Below are 14097 nucleotides of genomic sequence, written 5' to 3'. Positions count from 1 at the left end.
AGGTGTTGCCCTACCTTCCTCTGAGGGCGATGAGGACATTTGTTAAGCAGTTAACTGACTATCAAGGTCACAGAGAGCAGCCTGGACCGAGAAGCTGGGGTTCCCCAAGGCCTTATCCTCAGTGGCGGGTGGCTGCCGGAGGGGTGCTGGCAGAGCAGCAGGCACCTGGTTAGAATCTGCAGGGCGGATAATAAGAGACAGACAGACAGACACGGACAGAGAGCCGCGCGCGTCTTCCAAGGTCGTGGCAGCGCCCGAGGGCACCTAAAGGTTGGGCGCCCCAGAGGCGGCACAGCCCGGGACAGGGGCCGCCCCTCTGCCTCGGGGGCCGGCGGGGGCGCGCGAGGCCGGGCGGGCCGGGTCCCGAGCGGCTTCGCCACGAGCCTCCCCGCCTGGTGTTTACTCGGCGGGGCCGGGCCGCGCGCGTGTGCCCGGCGCGGCGGGAGTCGCGCGTGGGGCGCGGGGGGCGCAGCCGCGGGGGGCGGGCGCCGGGCGGGTGCTCCGGCCCTCCGGGCGCGCCGAGCCCCCTCCCGAGGCTCCCGCCGGAGCGCCCGGCCGCGCAGAGCCTCCGACGCCGCCTCCAGCGCGGCGGCGCCTCTCCCGGGGCCCCGAGCGCGCGCCGAGCGCCTCTGCGGCCGGGGCGCGGCGCGGCACTTGGCAGACGCTCCCTTGGCGCGGGGCGACGGGGGGCGGCGGCGGGGGGGGGGGCGCCGTCTGGGAGCCCCGAGGGCCGCCCCGCCCGCCCCTCGTCCAGCCCCCGCGCGCTGCCTCCGCCCCCGGCGGGACGCCCGCCCCCAGGCCCGCCCGCCCGCGCGCCCGGGTCCCCTGGCTGAGCGCGGCCGCCCGCGCGCCCGTCCGGGATGGGGAGCCTGGACGCCTGAGCCGCGCTCGGCGCGAGCTCCGCGCGGGGAAGGAGCCGGCGCGCGCGGCCCGTGGCGATGGAGGCACCCGGCGGCGGCGGCCGCGAGCCCGGCGGCGGCGGGGCGGGGGACAGCGCGCCCCCGGACCCCTGCGCGCCCGGCGCCGCGGCGCCCAGCTCCGGCCCCGGCCCCGGCCCGTGCGCGGCCGCCCGGGACTCGGAGCGCCAGCTGCGCCTCCGCCTCTGCGTCCTCAACGAGATCCTGGGCACCGAGCGGGACTACGTGGGCACCTTGCGCTTCCTGCAGTCGGTGAGTGTCCGGAGCCCGGCCGCGTCCTCGTCCCCGCGGCGGGGCGCAGGGGCCTCCGCGCGCGGCGCACCCCAACCTGTGGCCGCAGCCGCCGGGGTCGCGGGAGTCGCCCGAGGGGTGCTCCGCGGGGCGCGCGGGCGCGGGGGGGACCCGGGCTCCCCCGGAGCCGTGCGGCCGCCTTCCCGGCCGGCCCGAGGGCCAGCGCGGACCCCGTGTCCCCCCGGCGCGGCGCTGCCCCGGCGCGCTGCCCTTTTGTCTCCCCCGCCGTCCCGGCCTTTCGGATAGTTTTAAAATTAGTTACATCCGCGAGCAGGAGCGCTGGTTCCCGGGGAGGCGCCGCCGTGCTCGCCTGGGGTGCGCTCTGGGAACCCCGCGCCCGGCGCCCCAACACGCCGGCAGGAGTAGGAGAAACCCCAGAGCCGGAGGAAGGCAAAGGGGGACAGACCCCGGGGTGGAGCCTCTCCCCCGCGAACATGTTGGTGAAGCTTCAGGAAAATGACTTTTGAATTCATCGCTGCAGGGTCCAGCCGCGCCCCCGCGGGGGTTTCTCCGTGTCAGACCCTGGGGCCCCCCGCGAGCCCCCCTCGTGCCCGGCGCTTGCGTGTGTGGGGAAGGGTTCGCCTTCACGAGTGGCCCATGGATAGGGACGGATTTTTTTCCTTCGTTCTTTTAGAAGGTTGAGTTTTGCTCCAGAGAGGTTGAGTAACTCGCCCAGAATCACACAGCGGGTCAGCGGGGGAGCCTGGCTTCGAACCAGCAGCGCGCGGTGCTCGCGGCCCTTCCCTCGGGGCCGCATTTCTTTCTCCTTTTTTCTGGGAGAGGAAGGAGCCACTTCCCTACTCTCCTGGGAAGTGAGAAAAGCGGGGTGTGTGTATGTAAGCGGCTGGGTGTGCGTGTGCGTGTGAGTGTGCATGTGAGTGTGTGTGTGTGTGTGTGTGTGTGTGTGCAGGGGTGGGACTGGGGCCAAGCTTCGGCTGCAAGTTAGGAGACTCCCGGGGCTTTCATCTCCGTGCCTCCTGCTGGGACCTCATTTACTCCCTTCTTAGCGCTAGGAAGTCTTTTAATCCTGGTTCAGGAAGGGCTGGCGGGGGCGGTGGGGGTTCCTTTAGAGACCCCAGAGGCGGGCTGTGCAGCTCTCAGTCTCTGGGGGATTGAGGAGGACTCTGGCATCCTCTGAGGCCTCTTGGCTTGGGGGTTTGGTGGAGGCTGTGTGAGGTCGGAGCCCCTGTGCCGAGTGCCCTGTGTGTGAGTGTGTGTGTGTGAGTGTGTGTGGGGTGGGGGGCGGGCAGAGAAGGGTGGTCCTGCAAAGGCATTGAAGCCATTTGGCTAAAGGTCCCTGCTAGAAAGACCTTTGAGACCTGCTTGGCGTTTCTTTCCCATCTCTTTCACAGTTTTAAAAAAAGGAATCTGCTCCATTTGAGGCCGGCGGTTTCTGAATTAAAGATGTAGACAGCTCTGGTTTTGTCAAATTCTAGGGAACTCCTCACTTCTCCTTCTGAGCCACTCCCTGCTCATCAGGCTGGAAGGGGAAGGGGAAAGACAAACTAATTTTTGTATTAATGGGAAGGAAAATCTTCTTCTTTCTCCCTTGGCCGTGGATGGTGTGGTTTGAGAACAGGTAGAGACTGTGTTTGCGTTAACTGTGGTTTTAAATTGTCCGTGTGCCGAGCGCGAGGAGGCTGGAATAATGGAAATTGATTGGAATCAGCCATTCTTTTTAGTCAAGAAACAGGAGGGAAAACATTCTGTACTTCCTCATTATCTTTTTGACACTTTTAATTGGCTGAGTTCATAACAAATTTTGTTTTGGTTGACCTCTCGGTTCTGAGATGAGCTGGTTCTGATGCTGACATCTCAGATCAACCTTGCCACCTCTGTCTTGTCCTCTGTGTCTGTCCTGAGTCATCGTACCTGGTTTGGGAGCAGCAGGAGGGATGTCTCTCTCGTTGGGCTCTGTCAGTAGTGGCCCCTAATAACCCAAGGCTGCTGCTTCTTGAAAACCTGGGGCTTAGAGCTTTCGGAACTGCTAATTACTGAGGCTTTCCACAGCAGCGAGGCTGGCAGCCTGCAGGCTGTGATTCTCTGTCTTCCCTCATGGTCCTCCCAGGCTTTATACTTGCTAAGGGCTGTCCCCCTGCCTCCTGGCTGGGAGGAATGCTTGGTAATCCCTCCCTGCTTTTAATTCCATGTGGTGAGGTAGGCCTTGAAGGTTTGCCCTGGCCTCCTTGTGATCCTGATCTGAAGGTCCTGTTGCCGGTAGGAACGAAGACTTTGTGTAGACTTCAGTGCTGTGGGACAGGCCAGAGAACCAGGTTCCTGCCCTCAAGGAGAGGACATTTGAATTGAGGGTGGCAAAAATGGGTGTTTACAAGAATCCAAGTACAAGGTGGGCATGGAGTCAGACTGTTTGGGGTCAAGTCCTTGGGCTGTGTGACCTTAGGCAAGTGGCTTAGCTTCTCTGAGCCTCACTTTCCTCATCTATAAAATGGTTTACGTTATAGGGTTTTTTAAAAAAGGTTAAGTGAGTTATAACAATATCTATAAAGCACTTGGAACAGTGCCTGGCAGGTAGTAAGGTATTTAAATATCAGTATTGTCATTAATTATTACATTATCTGTTAGCTGAATAAGACTGATGATTAGGGTGATAGAATTCCAGCATCCAGTGAGGTGGTCGTGAAGGTCTGCCTGGAGCAAGTACTATCGGAGTCAGCATTGAAAAGACGATGGTCTCTGAATGAATTTCCTTCTGACCCTCCAAACTCCAGCCACAGGAACCAGTGGTTTGGTTTGGTTCCGGACCTGGGGCTCTGTGGTTCCTCCAGAATCGCCCCATCTCTCCTCACTGCCTTCAAGAACTAAATTGTATATCCCCACCGTCCACATCCAAGGGGGACAGATGACCTTGGTGTCTTTGTGTGGGTCTATTTAAGAGTCAAGGACGGCCCTCTACTAGAGATACTGGATCTTGCTTGGGGACAGCACTGAGCTTCCCCGGGATCCTTGGATTTCACCGGCTCACCTGTGTTGATAATGACTTTTATCCTCGGGGCTGACAATTATTCATCCTTTGCACTCCTGAGCACTTGGAATGCATCAGCTCAATTGATCCTTCCAACAGCATCCCTGTGAAGGGGGTGTGTTGTGACCCCCATTGAGAGATAAGAAAACTGAGGCAAAGATAGTTTCATTGAGCTGCCCTGAGTCATGTTGGCAGGCTTGCCAGCCTTCAGGCTGCTGACCCTAGAACTCAGGTCCCTGCCCACTTCAAAACTTTCTCTGGCGTATAAAGTATGGCTTATGCACATACTTTGTTAAGGTGGCAGAACTGGGTTTGGAACCCAGGTCAGCTGCACCGTGCTGCGTTTCCTCTGGCCACTTCCCCTCTAGGGCTCCTGTTGTCTCCTCTGCAGACTGAGCAGACCTGCAGAAGGAGGGGAATGGCAGGCTGCCCAGCCCCTCGTCAGTGCCCCCTGTCTGTTCATGGTTTGAGGGTTGAGCGTGGGGTTCTGGAGCAAGGCTTTTGGTGTTCAAATCTTGACTTTACCCCACACTGACTGTAGACAGCGCTGGTCAGGTCACCAACCTACCCTGCCTGTTTCCCTTTTTGTACAATGGGAATAGTGTCACACGAAGCTCGGATGAACCTGCCGTTCAAGCTCTTTGGACTGTGCCAGGCACGTAGTAGGAGATCAGAATGCAATGCTCTGTGGGTGGACGTGCACCATTGGGAGGCAAATGAGGTTGTCTGTTTGGGGCTCAAAGGTGCCTCCCTTAAGGAGGAGGCACTTCTATTAGGGAGAAGACTGAGTGAGCCTTGGGCCTACCTGCCTCTTGTTGGCTTGATTTGGGGTCCCTGCACATGAAGGCGAGAGCTGGGTGGGTGCCGTTGTGTGCCGTGATGGATGTGCCACTGAGCAGGGCGAGAAAAGATGGGAGGCCCAAGGGAGATGGGCACAGAGACCCCTGAGGGGGGTCATTCAGCAGTCCCAGGAGCTCCCCTTGGGGACAGAGACCTGTTACTTCAGGCACCAGAGGGCTGGAGTCCATGTGGATCAGGGGGTGTGGATCGTGAACTACGGAAGGATTTCTGTGGTTCTGCTTTTTGGTGGTGTAGGAGACGCAAGCTTTACTGCTCATTGGACTCCGCTGCCAAAACAAGAAACTGTGGTTTTGTGTTGTCACTACTGTTTTTTTGGTGTATTTGTATATGTTTTTCAAGATTCTATACTCCTGGTCTCACACTAGGAAGAAAAGTCAGGGGGTGGAGGTGGGGGGGCTGTCATTGAAACAGAATCTCCCACCACTCAGCGACTGGGGGGATTTTCATGAAGTCGTGTTGTCAGAAGTAGGATGCTGAGATGTGTATAACACAGTTACACTTTGGGGAGATCCGCGCTCCCCATATGACACGCGCATGTCTGTGGTGTGTGTGCCATTACAGGAACTGGGGGAAAGGCTGGGAGAAAAAGCCAGCAGGAAGATAAAAAAGGGAAAAAGTATACTACATATCCTTTTTATATAAAATTATGCGCATGTATCTTGAGTGCATTTTTAAGAGAACACTGACAGTTGTATTTTCAGCATAGTTATTAGTTGAATGCGCAGCAAAAGTAATAATAATAATAATAATAAAAATAAAATAATAACTTACTGGAGTGCTATGTATTTTCATTCTGTTTATCAACTCAAAAGCTCCAGGTAGTGTTGGCTTTCTATTTTAGAAATATAACTGAGACCCAGAGAGGCCAAGTCAGTTTCCTAAGATCATACAACCTGATGGAGCTGGGGTTCAAACCCCAGTGGTCTGATTGGAGTCCACTGTATTATTATTATTATTATTTTTAGATTTATTTATTTATTTATACAAGCACTGGGTACAGTCAGAAGTGCGGGAGGGTGAGAGAATTCACCAGAGCCAGAGCAGGGAACAGAACATGCAGACCAACGAGGTACACTGCTGAGGGGAGCAGGGGGCATCAGGAGAGGTCTGTGCGCCATGTGGGACCCTCGCCCGGTGGCCAGGGATCGAACCGGCGCTGCAGAGGCTGCGGGCAGCTTCGCAACCCAGCCCTCAACTGCTGCACCACCAGGGAGGCCCCACTGTATTATTTTTAATCAACATCCTGAACTGACCTGACATGATACTATATTTGCAACCAAACTTACTACCTTTCTGAGACCTTCTAAGCTGCCCAAGTGGATAAGAAGTAGACAAAAGCTACAAATTTTCTAAGCTTTGGGGTGCCAGAGAGCCCGGACCAGGCCATATTGTATTGGGCTGAACATCATCAGGAAGTCAATGAAAATCTTTTGATGATAAAAACTTTAAGTGTCAGCAGGATTTAGATGGGGCCCATCTTTTGTGTAGGGCTGACAGAGCCACGGAAAGGTAAAACTATAAAAAAATGAGGCCGTTTCTCTCAGCAGGCAGGGTTCAGGGAACCCCCGCTGTAAGTCCAGGCAGGGCCCTAAGACCAGATATGGTCCTTGTGTTTATGAGGAGGACCCCACAAAGATACTAGAATGCATGTGTTTGTTTTTAAGTGGATTTTATTGAGGTAGCATTGGATTACATAAATTTTGATGTACAGCATTGTAATTGGACATCTGTGTTCACTACACCCTGATCCCCACCAAAAGTCTCAGTTTCCATCCACCACCAGACAACTAGCCCCCTTTACCCATTGCACCGTGCACCCCAACTCTTTTCCTTTCTGGAGACCCTCAATCTGTAGAACTCATGCCTTTGAATGCTTGTGTTCCTTCTAATTAGCATCCAGGACACTCATTCACGATTACAGGATTCTGGTGTTTGCTCTTAGAACCATTTATCTGGCACAAGAAGAGATGGTTGGTGTTGGCTTCTCTGACTTTTGGAGGCTCCAGGGGGACCCTCTCTTAGAGAGTGTCCCCCTTTACCAGCTCCTGGACGGGATGCCACTCCCTCCGATGAGGAAAGCCACATCCTCTTGCCTCATAGCTCCCCACTCCGGGACTTTTGCAATAGTTAGGTCTTTGCAGCGGGCCACTCTGGCTGCAGAACTTGACCTCTGGGATTTCCGTGATGTCTTTTCTTTTTTTCCCCAATAGATACAGGCTCTTGGCTGGACCCCAGTGGGAGGTGGGTGATCAGAATGGGCTGATCCTTCAACTAGGATGTGGTGTCCCACCAGCCTTGTTCTCCAGGCACAAGTCAAGTCAGAGCTAATTCTTGCCCCAGAGTTTCTGAGACATAGAATCTTGGCGGCAGACCAGGGGGTCTGAATTTCCTTGCTTTGCAGGCAAGACCCCCAGAAAGACCCCCTGCAGAACTTGGGACCCTCAGAGGGAGGTGCGCTCTGGTCAAGCTTGGTGCATCCCAAAATGTCACCAGGGTCGGCATGATGTCAACAGCGACATCCTGCTCTGTGTCGTGGGTGACTGTTCTGCGCATGTTAACACCGTCGCTGGTCTTTACTCATTAGATACCAGGAGCATTCCCCTCACCCCAGCTGAGACAACCAAAAATATCTCCAGACATTTCCACATGTACCTGGGGGACAACATTTCCCCTGGCTGAAACCCCCTGGGCTAAAACCTCCTTTGCCCATCAGAACTGCTTTTGGTCCATTTTGGGGCATTTACGTGCAATTGTCGATGCAGATGGAATCCGCATGCATGGGTTATGGTTTGCTGTCTTCACCCAGAAGTGTGTCTTGGGGGCACTCTTTCTCATGGCTGATGTTGAAGAATGCGGCCTCTGGAGTCTGGACTTTGATCCTAGAGCCTCGCTTGGAACCCCTGCTCTGCGGTGGCACCTCGGTGAGTCCCTTGGCCTCTTTGAGCCTTAGTCTCCCCATCAGCAAATGGAGATGAGGCTAACCTCACGGGGCTGCGTGGAGGAGTGAATGCTGTCACCTAGGTGGCTGTGCCCCTGAGGGCTGAGATGAGGTCAGGGCACCCCTCTACCTGCCACCCCTCTCCTGGCCCCCAGGAGGAAGCCCCAAGAAGAAGGGCCGTGCTCCAGCCTCTCAGCCCTGGGTGGATTTTTACTTTTATTTTTATTTTCTCAGCTCCTTGAGGACCAGAAGGGAACCTGCCTGCCCCTCTTTTGTCTTGTGGCTGGACACTCAATCTCTGTTTACCGGCCTGGTTCCTTCCCCAGGGTGGAACTGACAGATGATCCCTTGATTCGGGGCCAGGGGAGACAAGGCTATTTCAGGCTGGTGGAACTAGGGCCACAGAGCCTGGTGGAGGAAGGTGGCCTTTGCCATCAGAATCTGGGTCTTGAACTTTTTCCCTTGCGGGGGAAGGTGGGCAGCATTAGCAAGGAGCTACTCTTGGGAGGAGCCAACCAGGGTCAAATTGGGTATAGGAAATAAGGCTTCCATTCAAGAATTCACTAATTCCTTCAGTAGGTGGACATTAAGCACCTACTATGTGCCAGACACTTGATTAGCTGCTTGTTTGTGGCTAGAACAAGATGGACAAGGTCCTTGTGCTTGTGGAATCTTTAGGTAGTACCGAAAGAGGTTACTTGAGACAGTGACAAAAATTGTAATAGCATAATTCATGTGGCTCTACCATGTGCCGGGCACTGTGCTAAGTGCTTTGTATGGATTATCTCTTTAAGCCGTTGTAACTGAGATAGGGCTCATCTTTATATCTGTTTGCAGCTGAGGAAACTAAGGCCCAGAGAGGTTGACTAACTTGCTCAAGTCCACAAAATTGGGGAGTAGATGCACTGAAAAGGAAAGATATTTGGGCTTTGTTGGTGACAGGGATGATCAGGAAGCCCTCTCCAGGGTGGTGGTGTCTGGGTTGAGTCCTGTGGCAGAAAAGGAGCTAGCTATGGAAAGGGAGTGTGCTCCAGGTAATGGGAACAGCATGTGCAAAGGCCCTGAGGCATGATCATTCTGGGTCAGGATGGCTGGAGGGGAGAGTGGGGAGATGAGGTTGGCATGGGTGATGGGGCTCATATGTATGGGGAGCAGTTTGGGTTTTATTCTCATTGTGGTGAGGAGCCCCTGGAGGGTGTTCAGCAAGGGGGTGGCATCTTCAAATTGGTCATCTGAAAGTCAGGCCCTCACAGTGGTCTTCCCAGGTGCTCCGCAGCCACCTCCTGCCTCCATCCTGGACCCCCATCCCTCCCCAGGCAGAGCCATCACCTGCTCCCAGACTGCCACTTCTGTCTGGGTTGTGGCCTCCCTGGGGTGCTATGTCTGAGCGACCACACCCAGAGAGGAGTTGGGCCCCATTTGTGGCCTGAACCTGGCTAGACTGTGTAGGTGGCCACGGACTGGGAGGGGCGGGCTGTGTGATGGGTCCCAGCTTCCTGTGAGGGAGGAAGGCACCTTTTGTTTTTTGTTCAGGAAATTAATTTGCGTGTTTTTGTGGCACCTTTTACTCCACCCTCCACTCTCAGCCATCATAACAACACACGACTTCACCGTCTCTCTTCCCTCTGCCCTGTGGGGGGGCGTCTTTTTTCAGACCCATCTCACAGGTGAGGCACAGGAGGACGCACTGTCAGTAGAGGGCCAGGGCTGTGCTGCCAATGTCTGTTGTCCACACGCAGCCAGAGAGACCCGGCTAGGATTTCTTTCTTTTCTTTTCTTTTTTTTTTTTTTTTTTGTGGGACCCTCACTGGCGGCCGGGGAACGAACTGGCGCTGCAGAGGCTGCAGGCAGCCTCATAGCCCAGCGCTCAATGGCTGCGCCACCAGGGGAGGCCCCCGGCTAGGATTTCTGCTACTGCTCTCCTTCTGTGGCTCCCATGCCCGAAGGTTCTGCATGATCTGCCCCTGTTGCTTCTTGTATCTCCTCTTCTTTTTTTTTTTCTAATACACTTTTAAAAGTTGAGACAGGATCCACACACCTGTAGCCGCACCGTGCAGTGCCCAGTTCAGTGGCTTAGCTACTTTGGAGCAGGGCTGCCATCACTGCTCTCTCATCTCCAGCCTCCCTGCCAGCCATACCTGGACTTTGCAGGTACACCAGGCTTGGTCCCGCTTCAGCACCTTGTCACTTGTTCTTCCTGCCATGTTCTTCCTCAGTATCCCCCTGACTCACTCCATCAGCCTTAGGCCAAACCTCATGTCCTCAGTGAGCTTGTTTCTGAGCTCCTCTCCCTCCAGATCCAAAATTGTACTCCACCCTCATCCACCTCTCCTGTTCTCCTTTCCCTTCCCTGTGTGATCTCTCTCCACTCGCTGACACATTAGATATTTCACTTATTTACTGTTTATTGTCTGTCTCCCTGATCAGAATGTCAGCTCGACCGGGATGGGGCATTTCTGTGTTTCAGTCTTTGTCTTTCAGGCATCCTTGCAAAATCTGGCACATAGTAGGTACTCATTAAATATCTGTTGAATGAAAGAAAAACCCTGTGTTCTCCTCTGTGTATATGCTTCATTTTTTTTTTTTTAACATAACACAGTTGTCTTGATTTACACAAACGCTGAATATTTTCATGCAAACGTTGGGAGACCTGGCGCCAAGATAATTGATGTTCTCTAGCATAACCCAAGGCATGTGGTGAGTGTGGGCTGGGATATTTTACAGGAGCATTTTCTGCAGTGTGACTTCATGCTCAGGTGCCCTGGGTCAGTCCTGGAGCGTCTGGGTGTGAATAGTCTCTCTGCCCCTCAGTGGCTGTGTGACCCTGGGCAAGGAGCTTCGCTCTCTGGGCCTTGGTTTCCTTATCTAAAACGGCACACAGTCAGGCTCTAGTCAGTGGTAATGGTTCTTTTGAAAAAGTTGTTATTATACTTTAGATTCTTGGTATTTCCCTACTTTTTGTACAAGGACAGTTAGAGGGTCTCATTTTGAGCAGATGGCTTCTGTTCCTTTGTGGGACTTGAGATAAGCAAGTAAATGTGTTTTAATCAAGAGTGCCCTGCTCCAGACTCTTGGTCTCTGCGCCCTGAAGGCAGTTGGGAATAAGGCCTCTTTGGAATGACTGTAATTTGCAGGCAGGAGATAGTCTCTACTTTCTTCCCAAGGAACCCATCCAAAGATTGGGATTAAAAAAAAGAAAGTTCTGTTTCTCCAGATCTGATTGCTGAACTGAGACTACCAGAGGGGGAGCTTGCTTGCTAGGTGGAGAGAAAAGGGGGGCGGGTTCTTTTGAAAAAGTTGTTAATATATTTTAGATTCTTGGTATTTCCCTACTTTTGTACAAGGACAGATATAGGGTCTCATTTTGAGCAAACGGGCTGGGGGAGGCTGTTGGTGCTGTGGTGGTGGGCGTGGTGTGGTGACATACATTTGAAGACATGTGAGCCTATATCCCTGAAACATACAATGTTGTAAATCAGCATGACTTCAATACAGTGATTAAAATAAAAAAAAAAAGGATTTGCATTTTGTGTATTAAAAAAAATAGGAAAAATAATGGTCAAGTTCTCAAAAATACCTTAAAACCCCTCATTCTCCCACTGTGAAATCCCCCCCTGGACCTGAAAAGGCACAAAACAAGCCACTCCCACTTGCTGGGCACAGTGCCATGCCCCACTTTTTTTGTATCCTCACGATTGGGCGGATGAGCAAACCGAGGCCCACTCACCTGCGATCACACGGAGATTACATATCATTTATCTGTGACAGCTTCCCAGGTCACCGCAGAGCTGTGGTCTAAAGGTCACCTGTTTCTTACAGGTGTTTCCCAGTGCGTGAGGCAGAATTCCGAGCATGAGGTAGCTGAGATCTCTGCTCAGGGTCTCGGTGGCTGTCCAGGTGCCGGGCTGGCTGCAATCCCATCTGAGACTCTGGGGCAGCTGCTTAAGGTCTTGGCTGAGTTTGGATCCTGGTGGTTATAGGACTGAGGTCCCCATTCCTTGCTGCCTCTTGGCTGGGATAATTTTCACCTCCAAAAGGCCCCTGTCTGGTTCTAACTACATGGCCTTCTTGAAACATGGCCCCGTAAGGTTCTCTGTATCTTTGGGAAGGGTCCAGTTTCCCCTCCTCCCTTCTCTAGACCCTTTTTAAGAGCTCGCCTGTTTGGGTCTGGCCCACTCAGAGTGAACTGATGTGAGACCCGACATCTGTGAAACCCTCCATCTTTGTGAAATGCCATAACCTCACTGCAGAAGTCAATTCATAGGCCCTGCCCAGCCCCTCACGAGGGGGTTGGATCCTCCAGGGTGGGTCAGGGTGTGGGGAGGACTCTTGGGGGCCATCACAGCATTCTCCTGTCCCTTGGAAGGTAGAAGATTTGAACACAGGATTGTCTGGAGCCCATACTGTATGTTACTTACTCCCTCCATGGTCCCTAAGCAAGGTGGGTTGATGGGCTGGTGCAGTCCCGTGGGCTCATTTGAGGTGGAGTACACTGGTGTGGTGATGGTACTTGGTCTCTAGAACTCAGACCCTGGCATGTCTGGGAGTGATTTGCTGATTGGGTTGTTGGACATGAGCCCTGGACCTCTGCCCCCTTAATACCACCTCAGCTCCCTTGATCTGGCCTTGAGGCAGATGACTGATGACTTCCTTACTTAGGAAATATTTGTGTCAAATGTTGTTACCCCGGGGCGGGGGGGGGGTGAGGAGGCCATCCTGGTTAGTATTGATTTCTACATATTGGGACTTTTCCAGATAACTTATTATTTAGTGATTTCTAATTTAATCCTCAGAGAATATACTCTAGGGGTTTCCAGCCCTTTGAAATGTACCGAGACTTGGTTTGTGACCTGGCATTTGGTTGGCCGTAGCGACCAGCCCTTGTGCATTGGAAGGGAATGTGTCTGTCATTGTTGCCGGTGGAATGTTCTACAAATGTCCTTTGGATCAAGATGGTTGAGTGTGTTGTTCAGAACTTCTGCATCCTTACTGATGCTCTGTGCATTTGTTCTGTCAGTTATTCAGAGAGGGCTGTAGAGTCTCCAGGGAGGAGTGGAGATAGGTGTTTCTCTCCCTGGAGTCAGTGTTCACTTTGTGTATTTTAATATCCTTTTGCTGGAACATGTGCAGTTATTATTGTCTTCACGAAGAATTGACTACTATTGTTATGAAATACACGTCTTTACCCCTGATAAACCTCTTTGTCTTGAAGTCTCACTAGTCTGATGTTAATATAGCCACACCAGCTCTCTGATGCTTGCTGTTTGGCATCTTTTTCCCTTTAACCTCTATGTGTCCTTGTTTTTCAAGTGCATCTTTTATATGCATCCTATCTGGGTCTTTTTAAATCCAATCAGACAGTCTTTGCCTTTTGATGAGACTTTTAACTCATGTACATTTAATGTAATTTTTGGCATGGGCAGATTTAGGTCCAACATCTTGCCCTTTTGTTCTGGTTTGTTTGGCGTGGTCCTAGCAGTCAACCGGTCTCCTTCCTCTCTCATCCCGCTTCTGTGCTAGCGGTACGGGGGAGCAGAGGATCTTGGTTAGTTGAGTACAAACTCCTTACCAGGATTTACCAGGCCTTATGTGATCCTCACAGTGCTTATAACTAACCTCATCTCCTTCTGTGTTCATTATGCCCTGGCCCCACTAGCCCCTCTCTGTTCTGGGCTGGTTCCAGCCTCTGAGCCTTTTCATTTGCTGTTCCTCTTGCCTGTAGCACCTTGAGCTCTGCCTTGAATCAGGGCCCCTCCCGGTCTTTGGGTGTCACTTCCTCGGGGAACCTGAGTGGCACCTTCTCTATATCTCCTGTTTTATTCTTGGTACCTGTCACTCCCTAAAATTATCTTGTCTGTTTACTTGTTTAGTGGCTGCCTCCCCTGTTAGAATACGAGCCACCCAGAGTCAGGGTCCTGGTCCTGGCATGTAACAGCATTGTTAGTTTGGTGGAAGGAGCGAGTGAGTGAGAGAAAGGGATTGGATGGGACACTCTCTGTGACCGAGGCCCTCCTGCTTCTGACACTATCTAAGTGGGTTGCCTGGACTTTGGGGAGCATGGATCCCAGTGTGGGTAGCTGCTGTTTGGTGTCATTGGCCTCTTGCTC

The 14097-nt window shown here is 53.1% G+C and overlaps 1 protein-coding gene across 1 annotated transcript in view; it reads left to right on the top strand.

Annotated features, from left to right (window-relative positions):
• The first annotated feature begins 796 nt into the window (after positions 1–796).
• Positions 797–14097, top strand: part of PREX1 (phosphatidylinositol-3,4,5-trisphosphate dependent Rac exchange factor 1) — a 164721-nt gene continuing 151420 nt past the window's right edge. Inside the window, exon 1 of the mRNA XM_037499984.2 lies at positions 797–1169. Coding sequence (XP_037355881.1) covers positions 939–1169 — 231 coding nt within the window. The 5' untranslated portion in view covers positions 797–938. The remainder of the gene's footprint in view (positions 1170–14097) is intronic.

Source organism: Talpa occidentalis, unplaced genomic scaffold, assembly GCF_014898055.3.
Source record: "Talpa occidentalis isolate TD23 unplaced genomic scaffold, MPIMG_talOcc4v2.1 talOcc4.10, whole genome shotgun sequence".
Taxonomy (NCBI): Eukaryota; Metazoa; Chordata; class Mammalia; order Eulipotyphla; family Talpidae; genus Talpa; species Talpa occidentalis.
Note: the sequence above shows the minus strand (reverse complement) of the source record. Positions and strands in the feature narration are given on the sequence as shown.